At 36.6% G+C, this 26,968-nt stretch overlaps 1 protein-coding gene across 7 annotated transcripts in view; it reads left to right on the forward strand.

Moving 5' to 3' along the window:
- SLC7A11 (solute carrier family 7 member 11) overlaps window positions 1-26,968 on the forward strand; it is a 246,439-nt gene that overhangs the window by 59,028 nt on the left and 160,443 nt on the right. For 4 of the 7 annotated variants that reach the window (XR_006201707.1, XR_006201708.1, XR_006201709.1 and 1 more), the window contains exons 10-11: window positions 720-869; window positions 2,125-2,302. Coding sequence is in view for 4 of the 7 variants with exons in the window: in XM_042935484.1 (XP_042791418.1) it covers window positions 720-869; window positions 2,125-2,302 (328 nt within the window). In the remaining 3 variants the exon portion in view is untranslated. Of the gene's footprint in view, window positions 1-719; window positions 870-2,124; window positions 6,556-14,269; window positions 16,219-26,968 lie in introns of those variants that run through there. The other 3 variants (XM_042935482.1, XM_042935485.1, XM_042935483.1) reach the window with 2 other exon arrangements.

Below are 26,968 nucleotides of genomic sequence, written 5' to 3' on the forward strand. Positions count from 1 at the left end.
TGTGCGGAATCTGGAAGTTAACGTCACTTGTGGGAACAGAATGTATTATTCGGTGAAGAGGGCTTTCATTTTAAGCCTCTGGTATCAGTGGTGCTGTCCTTGGCATGTGCAGCTACAGAGACATTGCTAAGCTGATCTCTGTGCTTCATTCTTTTCTGCAGTCTTGAGGGTCACACATGGCAAGCACACGGGCAGAGTAAGTGTGGAGGAAGAAAAGGTCAATATTTTGCATTCGGGAGACGGCAGAATCCCCTAGAAGTGGCTGTGTTTCATGTGTGTGCATAGCCAAGGGCCTCTCAGAAACCATTTACAGAGCCCTCTGCGCGTTTTCTAATTGGGCACACTTTTGATCTGGGGCATTAGTTATTTACCAATCCTCTCAGTCTCTAGATCTTTAAATTTAAGTCATTGACTATCCGGTGTTTTACTCTTTGAAAACACATTCTCTTCTCTCAAATGAAAAAAAAATAAATAAATAAACCGACTAAAAACTAAACATCCATATAAAATTCTCTCTGATTAAGTGGTAATGGTGTTCTTCTCATGCTGCTACTGCGTAATGGAGTATAAGAGTAGAAAATACAGAATATCAGTGTGGTAGATTATCAGTATAAATAATCATGAAAAAGATCATCATAATTTGTAGTGATGTTATTGTTTGTTATCAGCTGTGTTCTCTCTTAACTCACTGAGTGTGGTTTTTCTCCCCCTTCCCCCAGCACCCCTTGACGATGATAATGCTCTTCTCGGGGGACCTCTACAGTCTGTTGAATTTCCTCAGTTTTGCCAGGTGGCTTTTTATTGGGCTGGCGGTTGCTGGGCTGATTTATCTTCGATACAAACGCCCAGAGATGCATCGTCCTTTCAAGGTAACCTCAGTAATCTTGATGGGTTTACATAAATCTTTCCCCTAATACCTAGTCCTCCCTTAGTCATAACTTGATGATGAGGAACTTGGGCGGGGGGCAGCATCCTCTGGAATAAAATGCTTAACTCTTGCAGGCAGTGCCTTCTTATCGGATTTATTTTAGCTTGGAAAAATAATTCAGCAAGTTGTTTATGTGCAGTGCCTAACTTTATATGTCACATTTCTGAAAAGTGGTAGATATATAGGGCATTTGTCATGTTGCTTTCTCTTGAATGTGTCTAATGACCTGATGTGTTCAAAGTATGGGATACTTGTGTTTTTATGCTGAGTAATTGTGGATAGCCATGCTGAGAAAGACAGAAGCAGATACATATGGAATCGTCACTAATTGAAACTCTAAAAAGGATGCTACTTTACAAAACAGGCACTTTAAGTATTCTTAGATGTTATGACTTGTTATGTTGCTCTTCTTATACATCCTAGAAGGTATATTCTAGAAGGAATAAAAATGTAAAATAAAGAGGGAAAGTGAAGATGTATCAACATATCCTTAATAGAATACCCTTTACCGTGACTAAGCATTTCCTTTTGCAAGAGTTGATGAATATGTTTCTCATCTCCTTTAGCCTTGAACGTTCATGGATTGATTTGACCTCACTATCTATTTGCTTTTAAGAAATAACACAGATAATGTTGTCAGTCATGTTGTCAGAATTTGTTTCTAATTACATCCATTGCCTAATGCTGGCAACATCTTTATTAGCGGTTGAATAGGAGTTGGTCTGTTTTATTCCTGTCAGTTCTTATTGTGAGTCTCCCAAAGAAAATCAATATGCACTGAAAGGCTTCAACACGTAACAAGCAGCCCGTGCTCTTGACTCTACATTCAAGCAGATTCTAATCATAATTATCAAAGAGCCAACCTTTTAAAATCAAAAACATAAGTCACACTGGTACTTAACTAGTGAAACAATTCAAAGAAAACATCTCTCATGAAACATACTTCATTATCCTAGGTTTGTTTTTTTCAAAGATTTTTTTAAAAAGATTTAAGGGAGTAGGTTTGCTACATTCTCTGTGCCCTATTAAAGAGCTGTTGCTATTAGGGTAAGGTGGGATGGTGCCTGTAACCTGCTCACATGACCAGCGGGGATCATCTGATCGTATGACTTGACCGACGCACTCTTCTTGAACCCATCTTCTGTCTCTGGAACTGTTTGAAGTGACTTTTTTTTCCCCCTTGTGCTGTGTTCCAGGTGCCACTGTTCATCCCGGCTTTGTTCTCCTTCACGTGTCTCTTCATGGTGGCCCTTTCCCTGTATTCGGATCCATTTAGTACAGGGATCGGTTTCATCATTACTCTGACTGGGGTCCCTGCATACTATCTCTTTATCATATGGGACAAGAAGCCCAAGTGGTTTAGAAGACTGTCAGGTAAGACTCTTACACAGTTTCAGGACCTCTTGAGAGACTATATTGTAGAAGACCTGTCTATGTGTACATACACACATGCACCTTAAAGTTAAAAGTATGAGTAAGGCAACTGCTAGTTTAAATACATTATTACATGTTAATTAGAACTAGGAGAAGAAGCAGCAGGAAGGATGTTTAGGGTAGAGCCACTCAATCCTTTCAGGATATTTAGTTTGAGCTGCTCTAATCACTTCTTCAGAGAGCTTTTTTAGATAGAATTTTATCAGCAGTTCTATAAATGACCTAATTGCTTTCTCGAATCCCTTACTAACCTAATTATTTTTTACTCTGGGTTGAGCTCAGCTTATTGATTCTATAGCATAACCTGCTCTTGCTGAGTGATAGGGAGTTAGGCAGAGCCCTGCAAAGGCCTCAAATATCATGATTACGACACAACCCTATTTCATAGGCATGGGGAATCGCTAAAGGGTCGTAAGAACAGCAAGAACAATGAAGAGAAGAATTATACCTCACATTTATGTTGTGATTTCTGTGTGTTAGCACATATATGACCTTATTTAATCCTTGTAACAACCTTCTGAAGTAGGAAAAATCATTATCTCCATTTTCCAGATACTGAGTTATACAGTAGAAGAATTCGTATAACTTGTTCCAAGTCATGCGGATATTAGGTAGACCAGCTAGAATTCAAATTCAGGCAGTGCTGTATTTTATAAAAATCGTTGTGGGTACAGTGAGGATGGATTACAGAGGGTCAAGGCTGAAAGGGCCCATGATTGGTAGTTACCACGGTAACCCTGCATAAGGACTGAGAAGGCTCTGATCATGGATGGTGCTGGCAGGGTCCAAGAGAAAGTGAAAGATATTAAAGAGGAAAACCTAAAAGGTCTCAGGGACCAGGTAAATTGCGGGGAGAAGAAATATAGGAGAGGAAATATCGGGGAGAGTAGATAGAAAGGGTGCTTAGGACAGCCTCTGTTGACAGCCTACCTATCTGTCAGGGCTCTGCTGAGTGAGGTTTTTCCTTACCTCATCTTGTTCTGTCTTGCACAAGCTCCATATGTGAGATGGTGCTTATTAGTCCTATGTCTGATGGGAAACAGGACTCAGGGAGACAGAGAATTTATTTTTGAGTGTAAAGATTTTAAACCATTGAGCCAGGATTTGAACCCACATCTGCTGGACGTCAAAGTCCATGGTCTTTCTAGAGTGGGCACCTGAAGGACACGAGAGAAGTGAAAAAATATAGCCAGAGGAACAACCATGTTCTTGCTACTGAGTTAGGGGAGTTTAGAAAACAACTTTTGTTCTCACCTACTTGAATTTACTTCTTTTACTGTAATTAATTTTTAAAAACCTGGTAAAAAGTTCAGGGAGATTTCTGATATCTCTGATAAAATTGTGAACAAATAATGTCAGTGTTATTAAAACTCAAAAACAAACAAACAAACAAAAAAACCCTGCAATAATATGTCTACATATTGACTCTCTAGTGTGCTACAGAAACTCATTTAGAAGTCAGCCATTTAAAATAGACTTTTGATACTACTCTTCATTAGCTTTTAATTGGTATTTGGTATATTTAGACCTTACACTGCTATTTATATGTGAATTTTGTTTTCTAGCTGGTAACACTATTCCCTGAAGAGGTATTACTATAAAAATTGGGTTCCTCAAGGCTAACACGGGCACACTGATTGTCTAGCAGGGTATTTAAGCTCGATTTCTTGTTAGATCACACCAGTTTTCTGTGGGATATTTTTAGTTCCGTTTTCTCCATGGTAGGCAGCAAATATAGAAACTTTTCTGAAAGGAAAAAGAATCTTGTTGAACAATAACTACCATCCTGATGACCAACGTTTAAGACGAATTAGCATTCATCACTGTGAGGACTGGGTCTATCTCAGATCCTGGCCAGAGACAGTTCAAACCCCTGAGCACCATGGAAAAGCCAGAGAACTAAAGAGGAAAGAGCTAGTACTCCTACAGTTGGGCTATGATGAGAAGGAGTATGATGAAAGAGCCAACTCCATGCTTTCCCCCACGTAGTAGGGATTGTGTTCTTCCTGTTGGGAGGCAGGCAACTCTCAGTGCCCTTTCCTGTTGCTAACATGCACGTATTTTGCACCATTTCTTTGTCAGTGCATGCCAGCTACCCACTTTTCACACTTGACCCCTCTTTGATGGTTTTCCACGCTCATGTGATGTTGACGTTTTTTGTTGTTTTTCTGTCTCTAATGATGTTTCAAACATCTCCAAGGACTCCAAATTTAGTGTAGCTGTTTTTGAAAGCAGCCGCCATGCAGTAGTCCCCTAATGGTTATTTGGATCTCAAAAATGCCATTAAGTCTTACCAGGGAGCATGGCAATTCTGCCTTTAAACTGTGAGCCTTGTAACCCTTTATCTTTATAGCTGCCTTGAAAGTGAGTAGCAAAAACAACAATCCTCCATAATTTTGTTTGATTTTCCTCTTAGGCGGCATTCTTGTAGTAAAATAAAGAAAATTCATAATATTTATTGCTGCGATAGCAAGTATTTTCCTCGCCTTTGGCCAAAACAAAACACTCATACACAGACACACAAACAGCAGAGTCTTGCCCACTACCTTGCCTCTTTTCCCAACTGCCTCCTCATTAGGAAAAAAACTCAGTGTGAACTTGGAGAGCATCTGTGATTTTATATCAAATTTTTGTTGTTGTTGTTGGGTAACATTCTTTAGACCTTCTGTTGTCATTTATTTTCACCCTAATATACATGAACAGGTTAGCCTTCTGAAATGATAGTTGATCAAAATACATCTTTGCCTAAGGTGCTTCCGCAAACAATGTGAGGTGACCGAACAGCCTTCAGAAAATGGTGAAAAAAGCCACGCGGTACAGATAGCCAGGAATGTTCAGAACCAGAGGATCTGAGATTTTCTGAGATTTGATGAATTTCTCTGGCCACAGGATGCCAGTGTTGAACCACATTTTGTTTGATAGGATTCCTAGGGTGAAACGAAAATGTGCTCTTAAGGGAATAGTCAGATACACAGAACACATTTTTCTGCCATCTGTGACAGAGTAGTGAATTTTTCTGGGTATTTTTTTAAATGTATTTATAGAAACATGAGCTTCTCACCCAAGGAAAATGGGGCAGACACCCCACTGACTTACTCAAATACATAGAGGTAGCTAGACGTGGCCAGCCCTGGCTAGGGCCAGCAGCAGCTGTTTTACTTGGCTGCCCCTATTTATCAGCCCAACTGTGTCAGGACTGAGATGAGTGGGGTGACCGGAAGTTGGTCCCTCTTGTCAGGGCAAGATATGGAGGGCAACTGTATTTAAGCAACATCTTTGATTACGAAGAAGGGTACTTGGGAGCACCAGCAAAATGATCCTAGGCCATCTTTGTAGACAATGACTTTGTAATTCTGGGGTTCTAAAATCATATGCTTCTTACAGTCTGTCACAATAACTTCGTTTATGATACCTCCTTGAAAGCTGTGTAATGCATTTGACTGGCTGTTCAAGAAGACTGCATTGCCATATTTTAAATTAGTTAAGCTTGCCTACATTGCTCAGGGGCCCAAACCATCTTCACTGTAAGGCTAAAATGAAACCATGCATGAGAAATGTTTTGGAAGCTGTTTTTTTTTTAAACAAAAACAAACAACAACAAATAAAACAAACAAACAAAAAACAACACACATACTGTTATTTTTACTATGGCTTGTGGAGAAGATTGGTTTTGTGCTAATACTTCACAGACTTAGCCCGTTTTGGCTACAGGTCCCCATACTTGTACCAAGTGTTCTTGGGTAAATCAGCTTTTGCAAGGTTAGTTGTTTCAGCTGATTTCAAAAATGACTGAACATGAAAAGTAAAGCTAAAAATACTGCAATTGCTATTTGCTCTTGGGGCTTGCAGATACTGAAAACACCAAATTCAGACTCACTGGCTCAACTTTGTTTGAAAGGATAGTGTCATGGAGTTGATTATCTCCAAAGGCAAAAGCCTTAAATGAGCATGGATGCAGCTGAATTCCACATGCTCTGCATCTTTTCTGGGCAAGCAGGAAGCTTCTATAGAGGGTTACTTGGGTCTGCTGAGTACCTCTGTCTGACCCCATGGATGTAGATGACCTAGAAGGAGAAGATGGTTTAGCTCTAACAGCTTACTCAGGCCAAAATCAGTCACTTCTGCCCAAACCTCCTTTATGATGACAATTATTCAAATTTTGAGATCCCAGGAGAGAATATGAGAGTCAGAGGAGAGAATGTAACAGAACTGATTGAACACGGAAGAAGAGAATGGGTGTGCAGAACCAGAAGACAGATTCTTTGCCCCTCTGTGTGCTGCTGAATAGAAGATCTAAATTGAGCTTTCAGAAAGGAGAATGTCACACTAGCAAAGCATCACGATCTCTAAGTTGTTCTCCTTTTCTCTGAAACTGATGCTGTGTTGTGACATGGATAAGTAAGAGGTCTAAGAAAGCAAAGGGCTGGGGGTCCCAGAATGCAGAAACAGACTTTTGGAAAAGGCTTTTGTTCAGTAGATAAATGTGAGTAGGCAACCCTCCCCCCACCACCCCCCCCCCACATGCACAGAAGTGAGCGCACACACACACACACACACACACACACACACACAAGCCAGTCATGGGAGGAAGAGTTGGAGAGGATGTAAATTTAACCTCACTGCTTTGCAATCCACTATTGCAGATGCCTGAACTCTCCTACTGTTTCAACCTACCAGATAGCCCTGGTTCCTTCTCTGCTTACAAAAGCCATATATCCCATTCTATTGATGGATACTTACCTTCCCACAATCTATTTTTCTTGGGTAATTTTACCACTTCCCTTTTCTGTAAACATGGATTTTTATTACCCTTGAGCACTCCCTTGTGTTCCACACACATCTCAGTATAGAATAGGCTGTTAACAAATGTAATTTATTCAAGAAAAATTTACATGGAGTTTGCCATTTGCCAGAACTGTGCTGGGCTCTTTATAATTAATGTATATTATAAAAATTAGTGCGTGAAGAAAAACAACTTTGAAGAACACTATTGCAAAGCAAAGGATAAAAAAATATACCTTTTGCAGTGACATGAAATACTGCTTGGAAGGGACTATTACAGTTGACAAGTCATGAAAGAGGAGAAAGATTGTATGTCTGGATGAGAGACGATGTGGGTCTGAAACTATCAAGAAGATCGGCTCTAGAGGCTCCAGCATCAGTAGCAGTTTGAAGAGGTTCTGTAGGGATTGATTACAAAGATCAGAGATGAACAAGAACTAACACGCTGAGAAACTAGCATTGCTGAGTTCTAGGATTGCCAAGATAAAATAACCTTAGAGATCATCCAGCTCACTAGTTTCTATATTTTAGTGTCTAGTAGAATCACAGATTTCTGAGCCCCACCTTCAGTTTCCAATTTAGTAGGTCTGGAATAAGGCTTTGAAAAGTTGCATTTCTGGTATATCAGCCTATGCTAGTGATCCCAGTCCAGTGAGTACATTTTGGGAACTACTTTCTAATCTAAGCCCCTTCTTTTAATTAAGTTGTTTTTTTAATTGAGTTATACTTGACGTTATGACATTGTATAAATTTCAGATGTAGAATGTGTTGGTTTGATACATTTATATATTGCAATATTACCACACTAGCATTAGTTAACGCCTTTTATCATGTCACATCTTTGTCATTTCCTTTTGTTATTGAGAACAGTTCATATTTAGTCTCTTAGAAATTTTTACAATACAATATTGTCGACTATAAGCACTATGTTTTGCATTAGATCTCTATAACTAAGTTTGTACTCTTAAACAATATCTCTCCAATTCCCTGACCCCCTAAACTCTGGCAATCATCCTTTTACCATCTATTTTAACAAGTTCAGTGTTTTAGATTCTATAATATAAGTGATATTATACAGTATTTGTCTTTCTCTGACTCATCCCACTTAGCATAATGTTATTGCAAATGGCAGGATTTCCTTCTTTCTCATGGCTGAATATATTCCGTTGTGTGTGTGTTTACGTGGGTGTGTGTGTATAATCACATCTTCTTATCCGTTTTTCTGTTGATGAACACTTAGGTTGTTTCCATATCTTGGCTATTGTGAATAATGCTGCAATTAACATAGGTATGCATGCAGATATTCCTTTGAGATATTGACTTCAATTCCTTTGCACAAATCACCAGGAATAGGATTGCTGGATCATAGGTAGTTTTATGAGGAACTGCCATTATGTTTTCCATAGTGGGTATACCAATTTACATTGCCACCAGTAGTGTATAAGAGTTCCCTTTCCTTCACATCCCCACCAATATTGGTTATCCCTTGTCTTTTTGAAAAAAAAAAAAAAATCTTAACACGTGTAAGGTAATGTCCCATTATGGTTTTGGTGTGCATTTCCCTGGTGATTATTGATGTTGAATACCTTTTCATTTACCTGTTAGCCATTCCTATACCTTGGTATGACATTTGAAGAAAATGTCTATTCAGGTTTTTATTTGGATTATTTTCTTTTTTGCTATTGAGTTGTAGGAGTTATTTATCTTGGATAGTAGTCCCTTAGCAGATGTATGATTTGTGAATGTTTTCTCCCATTCAGTAAGTTGTCTTCTCAACTCGTTGATTATTTCCTTTGCTGTGCAGAGCTTTCTAGTTTAGTATAGCCACGCTTGTTTTAGTTTTTGTGGCCTGTACTTTTAGTGACTTATCATTGCCTAGACCAATATCAAGGATCTTTTCCCCTATGTTTTCTTCTAGGAATTTTATGATCTTGGGTCTTACACTTAAATCTTTGATCCATTTTGAGTTAATTTTTGTGAATGGTGTAAGGTAGGGGCCCAAGCTAGGGTTTCATTCTTTTGCATGTGGATATACAGTTTTCCTAGAACAATTCATTAAAGAGACTCTCCTTTCTCATTGTGCGTTCTTGGCATTCTTGTCAAAACTTAGTTTGCTATATATGTAGGGATTTATATATAGGCTCTCTATTCTGTTCCCTTGACCTATGTGCCTCTTTTTATGCCATTACCATACTGTTTTGATTACTGTTGCTTTGTAATATGGCTTGAAATCAAGTATTTTGAGGCCTCCAGTTTAATTCTTCTCTCTCAGGATTCCTTTGGCTATTCAGGGTCTTTTGTTATTCCAAACAAATTTTAGGATAGTTTTTTTCTATTTCTGTGAAAAATGTCTTTGGAATTTTGATTGGGATTGTATTAAATCTGTAGATTACTTTGGGTCATATGGACTTTTTCACAATATTAATTCTTCCAATATAGGAACATGAGATATATTTCCATTTATTTGTATCTTCTTGAATCTCTTTCATCAATGTCTTACAATTGTCAGTATACAAGTATTTCTCCTCCTTGGTTAAATTTGTTTCTAAAATATGTTATTGTTTTTGATGTAATTGTAAATGCAATTGCTTTCTTAATTTCTCTTTCAGATAATTTGTTGTTACTGTATAGAAATGCAACTGATTTCTATATGTTGGTTTTGTATCCTACAATTTTACTGAATTCATGTATTAGTTCTAGCAGATTTTTAGTGGAGTGTTTAGAGTTTTCTATATATGAGATCACCATCTGTGAGCAGAGATCATTTTATATCTTTCTGATATGAGTGCCTTTTATTTCTTTTTCTTGCTTAATTGCTCTGGCTAGGATTTCCAGTACTATGTTTAATGCATCCTTGCATCCTTGCATCCTTGCATCTCATTAAGCCTACGTAATGATAGGTAAATGATCCTCTTATTAGGTTGTTGAATTTTATTTGCTAATATTTTGTTGAAAATTTTTGCATCTGTATTCATCAGGAATATTGGTCTGTAGTATTTTTTTCTTATAATGTCTTTGTCTGACTTTGGTATCAGCATAATGCTGGCCTCATAAAATGAATTTGGGAGTGTTACTTCCTTTAGAATTTTTTGGAACAGTTTGAGAAGGGTTGGTGTTAACACTTCTTTAAATGTTTGGCCAGTGCAAACCATCTATCCCCAGGCTTTTCTGTGTTGGGAGGATTTTTACTAGTGACTCAATCTTCTTACTTGGTATTGGTTTGTTTAGATTTTTTACTTCATGGTTTAATCTTAGGAGGTCATATGTTTCCAGGAATTTATCCATTTATTCTAGGTTATTCAGTTTATTGGCATATAATGGTTCATAGAAGTCTCTCATAATCCTTTGTATATCTGTGGTATCAGTTAAAATGCCCCCTCTTTCTTTATTATTTTAATTTTTGAGTCCTCTTCTTAGTTAATTTCACTATATTTCTTGATTTCCCTTTTGATTCCTTTTTTGACCTATTGGTTTTTCAGGAGAATCTCTACATATTTGTGAATTTTTTAGCTTTCCTCTTGTTATTGATTTTATCTTTATACCATTGCAGTTAAAAAGATACTTGGTATAATTTCAATCCTCTTAAATTTGCTAGCAAGGTTTTGTGACCTATCATGTGATCTATCCTAAAGAATGTTCTGTACGTGCTTGAGAAGAATGTGTATTTTGCTATTGTTGAATGGAATGTTCTATATATGTCTGTTAGGTTCATTTGGTCTAAAGTATCATTCAAATCCATTATTTCCTTATTGATTTTCTGGTCTGGGTAATCTATCCATTGTTGAAACTGGAGTAGTGAATTTCTCTACTATTCCTGTCTATTTCTCCCTTAATAATTGCCTAATATATTTAGGTGCTCCAGTTTGGGGTACATATATGATTAAAATTATTGTATCTTTTTGATGAATTGATCCTTTTATCATTATGCAATCATCTTTTTTGTTTCTTTTTACCATTTTTAGTTTAAGGTCTATTTTGTCTGATATAAGCATAGCTACCCCTGCTCTCTTTTGGTTTCCATTTGCTTGAATTATCTTTTATCATCCCCTTACTTTCAGCATGTGAATGGCCTTATGCTTAAATGTGTCTCTTAGAGGTAACATGTAGACAAATCTTGTTTTGTTTTGTTTTTTTTTAATCCATTTAGCCATACTGTGTCTTTTAATTGGAGATTAAGCCATTTATATTTAAAGTAATTACTGATCAATAAAAACTTACTACTGGCTTTTTGTTAATTATTTTCTGATTGTTTTGTAGTTCCTATGTTTAGTTCTTCCTCTCTTGCTTTCTTTATGAGTTGATGATATTTTTGTAGTGGTTTGTTTTGATTCTTTTCTCTTTAACATTTGGGTATCTATTATAGGTTTTTACTCTATGGTTACCATGAGGCTTTCATAATACATCTTATATTTATAGCCATCTATTTTAGGCTGGTAACAACCTAACTTCAATTGCATAGTAGTGTTTTACCCATTTACTTGCCTCTGCCACACAATTAATTTTGATGTCCCAATCTGCATCTTTTACATTGTGTGTCCATTAACAAAATATTGTACCTATAGCTACTTTCAACAATTTTGTCTCTTAACCATATTGCAAATCTCAAAGTCATTCACACAATACCATCGCAATACGAGAGTATTTTCAGTTTGACTATATATTTACCTTCACCAGTGAATTTTACACTTTCATATGTTTTCATGTTACTATTTTTTTTATCTTGAAGAACCCTCTTTAGCATTTCTTATAGCCAAGTCTATCGGCTATAAATTCCTTCAGCTTTTGTTTGGTAAAATATTTACTCTTCTTTATTTCTGAATGACAGCTTTTCTGAATGAAGTATTCTTGGTTGGTGGCAGTTTTTTGTCTTTTGGTTTTTTGTTTTGTTTTGTTTTGTTTTTCCTTTGAGGCCTTTGAATATATCACCCCATTCTCTTCAGGTCTGCAAGTTTTCTGCTAAGAAGTCCGCTGATAGCCTTAGTGGGGTTTTTTGCCCACAGAAGGAAATTCTAGTTAAGGAGTCCCTCCTTGGCACCTGGTCTGACATGCTGGCACTCAGAGCCCCCAGAGTAGCATTGGAGCTGGCATCCTCAGATTAGACCACCGTGCCTGGAACCTGAGGCATAGGTGTGCTTGCTGTGGCTGTAGCACTGATGTCTACAGTGTGGGCGTCTGTAGATATCCCATGCAGCTGGTACCTGGGTCTCAAAAGTTCACCAACCGTGGCTCCTGCTGGCAGGAGGGAATGCAGCAGTGCCAAAGGTCCTGGCATAACAGAGTGCAGTGGTGGCTTGGGCCCAGAGGGGCAAAGTAGCACAGCCTGAGGATGTGGTGAAAATCTCAACTCTGGCACCAGTGCACTCACAATAGCAACAGCATAACTCTGATAGTGGTCTGTTAAAGGCACATGTTGGGACCCAGGGATCCGGGCACAGAGCAGTAGCAACACTGCCTTGGCAATGACATTTCAGAACTACAACCAGAGACCTGGGGGGGTAGGGTTAAGGGCAGCGGTAGCCTTGTCCCAGCAGTGATGGATCAGAGCTCTGCCTTGAAGCTTGAGGGGTAGGGCCCAGGGTAGTAGCAGTGCCCCTAGCGATGATAGGTCAGAACTGTGACCTGGAACCCACAGGACAGGGGTCAGGGAAGCAAATGCCCACCTTGGCAATGACAGTTCAGAGTCCTGGGATGGGAGTTCTCAGAGCAATAGTGGAACAGCCCCAGTAATGGTAGCCAAAGTGTGACTTGGGACACAGGAAGTGAGTGACACTTAGGGTAGTGGCAGTGCCCCTGGCAATGATGAATCAGAGCCAGGACCTGGAACCTGGGGGCAGGGGGCAGGACAGTAAGAGTCCGTCTCTGAGCAGCAATGACAGTTCAGAGTCTTGACCTGGGCGAGTTGTGAGGGGAGGGCTCAGGGCTACAGTAGCACAATCCCAATAATGATAGCCAAAAAGTAGCTAGGGACTCTGAGGTTGGGGCTTAATGGAGGGGAGCTTGCCTGAGTAATGATGGGATAAAGCCCCATTCTGGGGCTAGAGTGGGCCAAGAAAAGTGGCAGTTCCAGTTTAGTGCATGGTGCTGTGCCGTGGCACCCAATGCTTGACAGCGGGGTAGGTACATCAACAGCCAAAGCCCGCAAAGGCCAAGTCTCACCTCAGCAGCAGCCCCAGCCTCAGAGAGCAGATGAGGAGTGGGGGCACTCTAGGATGCTGCATCAGCTTGGACCAGCATCACTGAGGACTGTGGGAGACCTCAGTAGCAAAAGCTGCAGTCATTCACAGGATGAGGCTTGCTGGGGTCCTCCAGCTTCTGACTGGGGATGGGGTGATACAGGCAAAATGCTTTCTCTATATTTCTATGTAGACATCAATTTTTGAGCTCTGCCACACTTTTGTTCCTTTTTCTTTGTTGTTTGGAAATCTCCCTGAGCTGTTTTCTTCAGTTTGTAGCTGTTTATTTATTGTTCTTGGGTCTCTTCAGTTTGTGTGCATGCGTGCATATGTGCATGTGTGTGTGTGTGTGTGTGTGTGTGCACGTGCGTGTGTGTGTGTGTGCGTGCGTGTGTGTGTGTAGAGGCAAGTGTTAGGACTTCCTAGCCCTCCATGCTGCTGATGGCACTCCCAAATCCCTCATTCTGCAGATGAAGTAATAAAGCCCTGAGACATAAGATGTTTTACTCAGTAATATTCTACAAGTTTGAGACTGGACATTACAGTATGAGTCAGTTTGATTTTGCTGAGGAATTGGCTGTAATCTCACAGGTACTAAAACAACAAAACAATTTTAAACCGAATATGAAGTGTAGTTTTGAATGTTTATTTATATCTTCCTTCTGTTGCCTCAAAATATTTTCGGCTTCCTGGTCTATGAATTAAAGTTCCTATTTGAATACAAAATATTAATGTATTCTTGCTGAGAAGCCATCATGGGAAGTTGCAGAAGTGACAAATAAATTAATTGAGCATGATGGGATTCTAATGAAGTAAATAATTCTTGAAAGCGCTCTGTGAAATAGGCGGTTGTGTATTTTCAGTATTCAACCCCAAATAATTCTCATGTTGCTGTTTTTATACATTTCTGATTTCTGTACATTTTTAATTTCTCTTCTTTATTCCTTTGTAGACAGAATAACCAGAACATTACAAATAATACTGGAAGTTGTACCAGAAGAAGATTGTCATAAATTATGAATTAATGCTTTTGAAATCTTGGCAATCTATGCTTGGCCTTGTTTCTGCCCAAAGGGCTGAAACAAAATGTGGATCTTCACTTCATTTTATGAAAATCCAGAAGATTTCAACTTTGGTGATGGACTAAAGGAATCAGTTATTTCTATTTGTATCTTTTAGTGTATTCAAACTGGTTTCTAAGAAATTTAGTTATAACTCCATGTAGTTATAGAAAGTGGATATGCAAGCCTTCCATGAGCTCACATGATTTTTGAATCCCTGATACCTATATGAAGTTAGAGGAAAAAGACTACTGCATGAAAAATTACTTCAGTGGTCTTTATAACATATGGCTAAGAACCTTCAAACTGAACACCAAGATGTTTTCTGTATATATGGGATCTATAACAGATAATTTTTGCATACTGTAGTTGACTATACTGTGAAAAGTGTTTTCTATTCTTCTGGGGGATAAAAGGCATGCGTCATCATTATGGACCAAGCAAAGGAAGAAATTTATTTCACATCAGCATTGTATTGCTTCCCCATAGATACTAACTTAGATACCATCTTGTAATGAATTATACCCAGAGCATTTTGAACAAAGGGCAGGGGTGATATGCCCAATTTTAATGAATACATTAAAGAGCTTCTAGGGGCTATTGTTCATGAGAAAAATCCAGGAATTATGTCTAAAAGTTATTGATAATTGATGATGTTAGGGTGTTTTCACTCATTATCAGGAAGCTCCATGGTTATGGGCCACTTTATTTTCATGGCAGCCCATTTGATCAGGAAAGGATGTAGCATCTTTCTTAGCAATACTCAGTTTGGTATTAAATACCAGTTTGGTACTAACACTAAGCAATACTCAGTTTGGTATTAAATCATCTTAAGCACAGTCACTTGTTTCGCTAATAATTGGCCCCTTGATAACATATCTAAACATGTGCATTTTTGAATCTTCAAATTGCCATGTCCATAAAAGACAGAAATCACCAAGAAAGAAAATACCCAAAATATTATGTCCAACACTATAATCCCATCTATATGCAGTGTTAGTAATTATGAACATTTTTTTAAAATTTCATAGTTATTTTTACACGGTGATAAATTTTGACAGTTTATACATTTCCTTTATATATTTTATATTCTGTTAAAATATCTCTTCAGCTATAACTGTCCAGATTAATTAGGAAAAGGCATATATTTACATAAAAATTGAGGAAGAAAATGTCACAGTTAAATAAGTTTTACAACTGATGTTTCTAAAAATTTCCCATTCTTTATCTCAACTTTGTCAGTAATTTCCTCACCTTAATTATCATTCAACTTGCAAAAGAGATAACTGATAACAAATTTACTGAAAGGTGAAAGTGTGTGTGTGTGTGTGTGTGTGTGTGTGTGTGTGTGTGTATTCAGACAGGTGTTTTAATGCTAAGTTTGGAAAATATTGCGGAATTTTCAAATAAGTGTCAAATAATGGTAGAAAGCATAAATTATTATTTACATACAACCAAGATCAAGTAGTCCATCATACCTGAGTATGTTTATCCTTTAATTTTAAAAGTAACAATTTTGGAAAGAATTACACTGATTAAGATAATCAAGAGCTGATAGTTCATAAACAATTGACCAAAGTAGAAATTATGATTTATAATATGAGGCAATTCCAATTCACTAATTTCAATTTTTGCTCTTGATAACATTTAATACACATCCAAGATGGACATTTTTTTTTCAGCCAAACCTGTGTTTGGGTCTCTAAGTGAATTCATAAAAATTCCTTCCTTCTTCTCTTACCATATGGTTTTCAAATTTTGATCTGTAGTCTCTGCTTCCTGTATCCATTTGTCTGTATCTCTCCCCACTATATTGTTACTGAGGTAAAAACACATTTTCTTTATTTTCCTTTATTATTATTATTATTATTATTATTATTATTTTTTTTTTTTTTTACAGTTTAGGCCCATATATATAAACCAAACTCTTCTTGAGATTTTTTTTTCCCTAATGAAAAGAAAACTGATAAAATCTCATGGAGAGGTTTGCGTAGTTCTTGATTATTCTTGAGAATAATGTGCCTATATCTTACCGTGGCATATAGGTCTCATTTTGTTTATCTTTTTTAAAATTTTTTTTTAATATAACATTATACAAACTGACTAGGATACATATTCATTATTTTTTCCATCATTTTCAAAACTGATTTTTGCATTGTTAAATTTCTAATGCTACCGTCATAACATTTTAACCACAGAGAAAGTCAGCCAGTAGTTTTTTTTTAAAGTGATGAAGATTAAGTTGTGCTTCAGCTTACTGTTAGGATACATCACAGCAAGATGCAAGGTTTCTGAAATCAGCAAATTGATATTCATTAATTATTATTCAGATGGTATCACATCAAGCCAATTCTAGTTGAAAACTCACCTGCACACTAAAATGTATATTTTTATTTGTGGTAAATAAAATTTTCTTTCTCATATATTTAAAATTATATATAGAGAGAATTATATATAAACCATTATATGCAATATACTCATACCAGTGTGGATATTCAAATGTTTATATACATATTATGAATTTATTATAATGCAAAGAGTCAAAGTGGCCCATACAGTTTAAGACAACTGATATACTCTCTTTCAAATGTATACTCTTTGGAGAACATAGTCTCAAGTATTTCATTACGAATTAAACAGATCTAGTAAAGACTTCTAAAACTAGAACAGTTTGATTAAAAAATGGACTGATTCTCCTTACATAATTTTGAATATTTCAGTAAATGTTTTTGACTCATTTTTAAACATGTTGGATTATTTTCCCGAGATTTTTCTTTGATCAAATGAAGAAAACCGGACTATTATAAATGATTCAGTTACCTAGAAGTAGACCTTGTTCTTGTCTCTAGGAGATTAAAGACTTGGAATAGAAAAGATGGCAGAGTCCATACCGAACATAAATGTTAAGTGTGCACACACACAAATACACACATGTGTTTATACTGTATCTGCCCCATCCCTGCTGGCACAGAAGTAGGACAGGTTCTTAGGTTACGTTAGCAATGCATAGCGGTTTCTTGAACACTAAAATATGTACCTTGAAACAAATTTCGGGATTATTTTATGTGGCTAGTAGAATTGTTTCTCCAGTTGCTATTTGATAGATTAACAGATGGTTAACACGAGTATAATTACTTAACATAATTTTTTTTATAAACTGTAATCAGTCATCAGGAAACTCATTATTTTCTATTTATAGATGAATGTAGTGCTAACCAAGAAAGGGGGCATCTTTGATCGATAGTGGATTTCTTATAATTGAGGTATAGGTTATGAAAAGATAGAATACTGAACGTCAGAGTAGCAGGAAATGACGGATAGCACGTGACTGGAAGTGATGATATTTTGGTGTAATTTATCGTGCAGCATAGTCAGAGAACTATTGGATGTTAATTGTTGTGGAAAGGTGGATATCCCGAGTAGCTCATGGGATGTAGCTTCAGTGCCCTCACTTAGACATGCCCCTTTCAAGTCTGTACCTAATTTTGCATTAAGAATTTCTCATTAATTTTCTTGACGGAGATCAGAAAAAGTGTATACATTTCTGGCCCTACAAAATCTGCATCTATCCCCGTGAGTAAGGTAAAATAACTTCCATTATTTTTTCTATTAGAAATAAACATGGGCCGTTTATAGAATGTTTTTAAATAAAGTTTTGAGTTAATTTAAGTATCTATATATAAAACTACAAATGAGTGTCTCATAATATATATTACTTGATATAAATGGAGGGAGTTCATTTTTGACATTTTTTTTTACGTTTCAGTTCTGAGTGATAGAAAAACAATGAATGGGGTTTTCATTGTTACTCTCTTTCTTAGTTAGGAAAAAAGAACTCTCGAGAGATTTGGGATTTGAGTGCAGATGAGTAAAAGACTGATTTTACTTAAATGTAATCTTGCTTCATTTTACCCTACATGATATGCTGTATGTTGGTGCTGATGATGTTTACAGAGTCGCATTTTACTTGCTAACAATTCAAAGTCAGGAATTAAAGTATGACATTGTGTAACTGGCAAGAAGCTTGTGGTGGATATAGAGTAGATAATGAGTCATCTTGACAGCTTCTGTTTACATACTTTACATATAAAGTAAAAGAATTGATTACCTATAAGTGTATTTTAGGTTTATTTTCTCATAAACAGTATTTTACATGTATCTCAATATATATAATACCTAAAAGTGTAACCTCTAGGTAGTATTATTAATGCACTTAAAAAGGTATTTTAAGAGCCAATTTTTGAAGATAATCCTTGCTTCTTTTTGTTGCATTTTCAAATTATTTGGTTTCTAAAAAATGTTTGGCCTATATTTAGATCCTATACAAAGTCACAAAGGCATAAATCATGGTCTCACAGAAAGTTCTCCAGGTTTCCATGTTGTGAGATATTGTCCTTCTTTAGAACTTCCTAAGGATATTAGCTTGATATTTTTGAATCATTCTGGGTTTTTTTTTTTTTTTTTTTCTTTTTTATTTATTTTTGGGACAGAGAGAGACAGAGCATGAACGGGGGAGGGGCAGAGAGAGAGGGAGACACAGAATCGGAAACAGGCTCCAGGCTCCGAGCCATCAGCCCAGAGCCTGACGCGGGGCTCGAACTCACGGACCGCGAGATCGTGACCTGGCTGAAGTCGGCCGCTTAACCGACTGCGCCACCCAGGCGCCCCAATTCTGGGTTTTTTTTAATGGATCAATGATTTCCTTTATTTTGTCACATTTTGGCATGCTATCCTTTCGATGGGAGTGAGTCTTAATTTGAATTTATACAATTACCTAAATATCCTTAGTGTGAAACTACCACGTGGCTTACATTCCGGAAGTCCTCATTTCTCATCTCTTTGTTACCATTGGCTTTAAAATATCACTGGGAGGTAGTTATATGAAATAGTTATCTGTTACATGTGTGTATTTCAACTACTTGGATCAAGGGTACATTTATGGTATATATCTCTCAAGAAAACTGTGGAGCAGTAGGCATCTGAGAGCCATGCAGATGGGTGCACTGGTTTGAAAGTGAACATACTTTTTTTTCCCTCAACATACACACTACTGACTTTTTTCAAGGCATGACTTTCAAGTGAATTAATTTATTGGTTAGCAGACTTGCTTGCCGAGTCCTTATTACCTCTTGAAGCCTCTAAAGGTCATGCCGAACGCTAGAGAAACAAAAAAGACTAATGCACAGTTACGTCTTTTGCAGAAGTGACTGTATTTTGAGCACCTTGGGTGACAGTGTATTTTGCACAGAGTCTTGTGGGAAAACATTAGGCTTTTGGGTGTTGCATCTGTGTAATTGGTTGGGTTGTGAGGGATCTGACTTGCATGAGGATTGTGAAGATAGACCTCACTTATCCTACTAATTAACCGTCTTCAGCACTTGCTCAGAAGCTCATTTGTAATCACACCTGGAGGCAATGCAATGTGGTTCCCTGGTTCTAGGTTTGAACTGTCTTATTTCAAAGGATTTCTGATTTATTTTTTCCATAGAATTTCTCCTTCATTCCAAATTTCCATATACTGACTAATGCAATATAAAGAAATATTATATTCAAGTAAAATAATGCTTTGGGGAAATAAAACAGATTGTTTCAAATGAATGTATGCTTTTCACAGAATAGAGGTGATCTACATGAAACTGTGTGTTTTAATGATTTCAAACACTACCATATAGCACTTTTGAATTGCTTTGGAAGCAAAAGAACAATATATATCTAGGGTTATTACACAAACCACAAGAATCCTCTAAAAAATTTAAGTAGTCTTGTATTTTTTTTTATCCTCTCCCTGGAGAAGTTTTTTTACCTAATAGTTTCCCTTTAGGATTATTACTAATGCTGTAAATCTGGATCTAAACTTTTTGATTCTTACATCTTGAAAACCAGATTCTTCTTTTGACACTATCCATGGACAGAGAGTGAGATATGGCTTTACTCTTTTAGGATATTTGGGGCCAATGTTATTTTGAACACAGGCATGGGCCTCAAGTTTCTATTTCTTTGTAGATGGGTTGCAGTACAACAGTAATGAGTTTTCAGTGGTACCCTCAACATTTTGAGAACTTTGCAAATGTACGCATCAGTCGTGTTAAAAGCGCATTGCTTAGTATCATGAAATATAGTGTCTTCTCTCTGTGCCAAATTGGTGAGCAGACATGTAGTTGTGTTTTACTAATGCTGAAGTTGGCTACCTGTGGTTTTATAATAAGTACAAGTCAGAAAAAGGCAAGACAAATGGCCTCTCATACTGAATGCTTGGCGAACTTAATTTGTCCTACTTTTCTGACGAAGCTTTGACTCTAGATTTCATAGAACTTATTTTTTTTTTCTACTTATCGTAGAGTGGATTAGATGGTAGTGATGCACTGGTAGAGATAGTGTTTAGTTATTGACTCAGAATTCATTTCATGATGAATTTTTTGCGTCTTCTTATTGTATGTGTATCTGTATTTACTTTATAGGAAATGGGTTTAGTGAGCTTTGTGTTAAAATCTGACCTAGTAATGGTGACTTCTTCAATTATCAAGGGGTAGAAAATATGTGTGTTGGTATGTTTGTATCAACACATTATTAGGTACTGGATATGAATGTATTTAAATGCCTCTGACATTCTACGGCAAGCATCAATAATTTGCACTCATGGAATCAATTAGCCCAGTGAAAAATGGTAGAGTACTCTGGAGGGTTGTGCTGGCAGCCATCTCTTTGATCTATGCTTAAATTGTAATTTACAGACCAGCTCTATCCCTTAACTTGAATCTGGAATTCATCTGTTGTGACCTTGTACCATTCCCCTAAGTAAGGAGCAGGGGGAACAGGGTTTGGTCTGGTGATCTAAAGTACAAGAACAGAGAAATCCAGCTGAGGAAGAATGAGCCTCAGTATCCTAAATGGTCCTCATCTGTGGTGGGGTTTCTTCACTCTGGCGTTATGATGATAAAACTTGGTAGAGGGGTTTGTGCATCTTTTATACAAATTTTATACAACGTCTTATATTTATAAATTCTTAAATAACAAAATTCCTTTTCTGCATCTGTATTCCAACCATATTAGGAGTACTGATTTTTTTAGATATTTGATATAAAAATATAAATGGTGTAAAGGGACTTTCATGTGTGAATTGTGTTGTGTTGCTTAAGGTTCTCTGGCACTGACGCCTATGCCATCATATAAGCATCATATGTGAAATAAAATGGATTTTTCTATAGTTTAATGATTTCCCTCTGGGGAGAGTTCTGCTGCAGCAATCACACTGCCAGATGATGTTTATGGGCTATTTGTATAAGTGGTAAGATACTATGAAATAAGAGTGCTTTCATCTGGTAGAAACATGTCTTGACACATGTGTTTTGGATGGAATAAATTTTGGTGCAATATGATGTCACTCAATTTTGCAATGAATTTAATTTCAATTGTATTTATGTATATGCATACCAGTCATGCTTCTAGTTGCTTCAACCTTCATATATGTATTTTTGTCCATATTTTTACTTGAAAATATTTTAAATGGAAATGAAATAAACATTTTATAGTTTGAATAATAAAAGTCCTGCTTTGCTTTTTTTTTTTTTAAATTTTAAACCAGTATACATCCCAATAAATTGAAGGCTTTCATTTTAATGATTGAATTTATCAATCATTGACTCTGATTGCCCCAGGATGTTCTTTCTGAAACACAAATATATTAAAAGGCTTCCATGGTTTCACATTTACTTATTTATTTTTCTGGCTGGATAAAATCCAAAAGCCTCTGCACAGTGCAGGACTTTTCATAATCTTCCACCCTTCTTTCTCCAGCTACAAATGACCACTTCTAACCTTCTCTGCAGCCATATTAAATGTTTTATCAGTAGTTTAACAGCAACAGCAACAAAAAGATGCTATTATTTCATTCGACATACTGTGGATTCTTACAGGAATTATATTTTCCTCCCCCATTCCTATCTTCTGCTTTCCACATAGCAAATTTCTATCCAATGTTCAAGAGTGAGTCCAAAAGTCACCTCTTCCAGAAACCTTCCCCAAGACTGATCCCAGAATACCTCCACCATCTTGGATGCACCTTTTTTGTAGAACTCATTACACCAGTGTAATCAATAGACTTGACTCCCTTCTCTGCCTAAATTTGAAATGGTGTGTGTGTGTGTGTGTGTGTGTGTGTGTGTGTGGTTTTTTTTTGTCTTTCACTGACTAAAGCATAATAGGTATTCAATGTTAATTAAATTAATGTATTCAGTGAATGAATGAATGAACAACTTTTATTCATTAGGTTTCATGATAAGCTTTTCTTAAATGCATTTTTTATTACCTCTAAATTTAAGTAATCCATTAGATTCTATGGAAAGAATATTTCTATGGAATACCTTAACTTCAGAATGTAAGAAAACTAGAGAGTTTCAGTCTCTGTCCCCTCTTCCACTCTTCTCCCATCTCATCATCTCCTCCACTCCCCTCCCATTCTCTCTTTTTCTCTCTTCTCCCCCTGTTCCACCCCCAGTTCATGTAAGTAAGTGAGTCTTGATGGAGGAAATAAACAGTGAAATGACCTATACTACAAACTTTTCCTATGAAAAGACATTTAGGCTTTTATATTTTCAATAATATATATATATATATAATTTATTTGTTTCTATTTTCATAATAATAACTTAAAAAATGCTCAGAAATGTAGAGCAAAAGGAACCTAAAGTTCTGATGACCAAAACTCTCTTTGAAGTAGACACAGGAGATTGAGTAACATTTTCCCTGGTGAAATGCTTTGGGAAAACAATAAAAATATTAAAGTAATCACTTTGGCGCCTGTTAAATTTAAACAATTTTGAAAAGAAATATAACCTATGGGATATGTAGATGTACTTACTTTAAAATTAATGAATATGACTGGATATGTGTTTAATAAAATATATGGAAAATTGAGAGAATACATAATGTATAATAATTTGCTTTTAAACGCTCATTAGGCTATTACATATGCTGGTTTAGGTTCACAAAGACTTTTGCTGCTGAAACACATCTAAAATTTTTCTACTTGAATTTGTAGCCTATGTCTAACTTACAAAGATTTGAGATCTTTATAAGCTGTAATAAGCATTATGTAAGCTGGGATGGGGTGGGTGAGCCATGGATAACTATTGCTTTTGCCTCCACATGCCCTAAAGATTATATTTGCAGACTTCCTAGAGCCCTGACTTTGACAATCAAGTCTTCATAGCCATCTTGTTGTTTTTATAGTCTTAAGCCTAAGAACACCTGGTCACCAGCAGGCATGGGATAATTCTCTCAAAAAATGTTTGATGTTTGAAAGAATTCAGAAACAAAAAATGTAATTAGGATTCATTACCTTTTAAAACTTAAGCTTTGAAGATTTATTAATCTCTGAAAGATGTGAAGCAGGACTTCAAAGTTGTTAATTCAGGTTAAATACTACAAAAATTGAAACACCCTCTGGCTATAATAAAATAACTAAGTATAAATGAGTATAACCCTAGAAAAGTGTGAGCAAGCCAGTTATTTTCCTCTCACTTTAATTTTTCGTATAAGAAAATCTTGCTTTTGTCACAGTAATATTGTAATTATACAACAACATGTTATGACCATCATTCCTTCCATTTCCTAAAAGCTAAAGACACCATAAAGATTTGTTTCATTTTCTGGATTCTGCCTTAAACTTATGTTTACTTCTTACCCCCACATTGCTGTGTTTCTTTCACAATTTCTTGCTTAAGGAAGCAGTGAAAGCAGAAACACCTCCCCAGCCATATAATGGGTAAGGGGTGCAAGAGATAGAAAACGGTTAGCAGTTTGTATTGTGTCTGCTTCATGAAGTTGGGGCGCTACTTTTTTCTCCTAATCGTTCAGATGTATTGATAACATTAGGGCCTCGGGTGCCATAAACAGTATACCCAGATGTGATCTAGTCCTAGGACGTTGGGAAGGCTTTCCTGAAGATGCAGTATGAAATGATATTGAAGGATGGGTGAGCGTTAACCAGGTAAAGTGGAGGCTGGATGTGGAATGTTGTAGGCAAAGCAAACTGTGTGATAAAGGGCCTGAGCCAGAAAAAGTAGGGCTTGTTTAATTAAGGAAATAAAAGCAAGACCAGTGCAACCAGAGCACGGAGACATCAATAATGCACCTCTAAGAGAGAAGTATTTGTGGAGGACTTATTTGTCAATGTTCAAGATTTTGGTTTTTACCCAGTATAATGGAGATGGCAGAGACAAATGAAATTCACTTATAATATGAGCATTCAAGTTTACCAAAGTTTCAAATCTTATCCTCTCCTAAAATCCCTGAAAAGAATCATTTCAAATAGTAAAAAATCATTTCCATTTACTTCTTTTCATTTTATTTTTTTCATATTTGAGAAAGAGAGAGAGAGAGAGAGAAGAGCACAAGCAGGGAAGGGACAGAGAGATGGAGACAGAATCTGAAGCAGGCTCCAGGCTCTGAGCTGTTAGCAAAGTGCGGGGCTCGAACTCAGGAGAGGTGAGATCGTGACCTGAGCTGAAGTTGGAGGCCCAACTGACTGAGCCACCCAGGCACCCCTACTTCTTTTTTATTATTGTTATATTCTATCCAATTAGTTTATATCACCAAATAATAAGCTTGAGACATACACTTTGCAGGAATTACATAAGCAACAAATACAGGAAATCTTTTTTTTTTTCCAGAAATTTTGTTTTCTCTCCTTAGCATGTTTTCCCTCCTCTCCTCCAAGTTAGATTACATCTGACCCACATTGCTGAGTGCTCACCAACATTTATCTCCAGGACAATCTGTGATTTTTTTTTTTTTTTTGAGAAATATTTTTCTGGTGCTATAGTTTTTTAACCTAGTGATAATTTCTAAAATGTATTTTTTTCCCCAAATGAAAATATTTAAAAAAATACCTTGCATGACATATTATTAAACAGAGTTACTATCTTAGAAGAAAAAAATTCTTCATTTGAATGTAATGTTTTAATATGAAAAATGCCAATAAAGTAAATTGCTTCAATTTTTTCCTGGTTCTATAGAAATAGAATGAATTTTTAGTTTTTTCTACTCTTCATAATTCACAATGTATGACAAGTGACTTTCCTGGCAATATAACTTGAATTTTGTTTAAAGAATTAGAGAAATAAACATTATTTGATATCATTTTAAAAACGCTTACATGGAAAACAGGGAATTATCTGATATCCCTCCCACCCTAGCTTCATTAAGATATAATTAACAAATAATATTATATAAGTTTAATGTATATAATGTGATGTGATATATATATATATATTGTGAACATGATTATCACATTAACATTAGGTATCACATCCATCACCTCACATAGTTACCACCTTTTTGCAGTGACAACTTTTTTTTTTAAATTTTTTTTTAACGTTTATTTATTTTTGAGACAGAGAGAGACAGAGCATGAACAGGGGAGGGGCAGAGAGAGAGGGAGACACAGAATCTGAAACGGGCTCCAGGCTCTGAGCTGTCAGCACAGAGCCCGACGCGGGGCTCGAACTCACGGACTGTGAGATCATGACCTGAGCCGAAGTCGGACGCTTAACCGACTGAGCCACCCAGGCGCCCCTTGCAGTGACAACTTTTAAGATTTACTCTCTTAGCAAATTTCAACTCTACATGTTCATTATCCATTCATTTGCCATCAGGCACTTAGGTTGTTTTTATGTCTTAACAATTGTGAGTAATGCTGTAATGAACCAGGTTGTGTAGCTATCTCTTTGAGATTCTGATTTCACTTCCTTCGGTTATATCCAGAAGTGGGATTGCTGGGTCATATTATAGTTCTATTTTTTTTTTTTTTTGAGGAATCTCTACACTGTTTTCCATAGTAACTGTACCGATTTACATCCCTACCAATAGTGTGCAAGGACTTTGTCCACATCCTCACCAATACTTGTTATTTCTTGTCCCTTTGAAAAAAGCAATTCTAACAGATGTGAGGTGGTATCTCATTGTGGTTTTGATTTGCATTTCCCTGATGATGAATGATGAGCACATTTTCATGTACCCATCAGCCATTTGTGTATCTTTTTGGAAAATGTCTATTCAGGTACTCTGCCCATTTTAAAAATGGATATTAAAATGGATTTTTTTTGGGGGCGCCTGGGTGGCTCAGTCGGTTAAGCGTCCGACTACAGCTCAGGTCACGATCTCGCAGTCTGTGAGTTCGAGCCCTGCGTCGGGCTCTGTGCTGACAGCTCAGAGCCTGGAGCCTGTTTCAGATTCTGTGTCTCCCTCTCTCTCTGCCCCTCCCCTGTTCATGCTCTGTCTCCCTCTGTCCCAAAAATAAATAAACGTTAAAAAAAATAATAATAAATTAAAAAAAAATAAAATGGATTTTTTTTTTGCTATTTATAGGAGTTTCTTACATATTTTGGATATTAGTCCCTTACCAAATATATGGTTTACAAACACTTTCTCCTATTTCACAAGTTGCCTTTACATTTTGTTGATTATTGCTTATGTGGTGCAGAAGCTTTTTTGTCTTAATGGAGCTCCACATGTTTAATATGCTTTTGTCACTTTACTTTTGGCAATAAAACTATTGCCAAAACCAATGTCAAGAATTATTTTTTATTGTT

This window comes from Panthera leo, chromosome B1 (assembly GCF_018350215.1).
Source record: "Panthera leo isolate Ple1 chromosome B1, P.leo_Ple1_pat1.1, whole genome shotgun sequence".
In the NCBI taxonomy this organism is placed as follows: Eukaryota; Metazoa; Chordata; class Mammalia; order Carnivora; family Felidae; genus Panthera; species Panthera leo.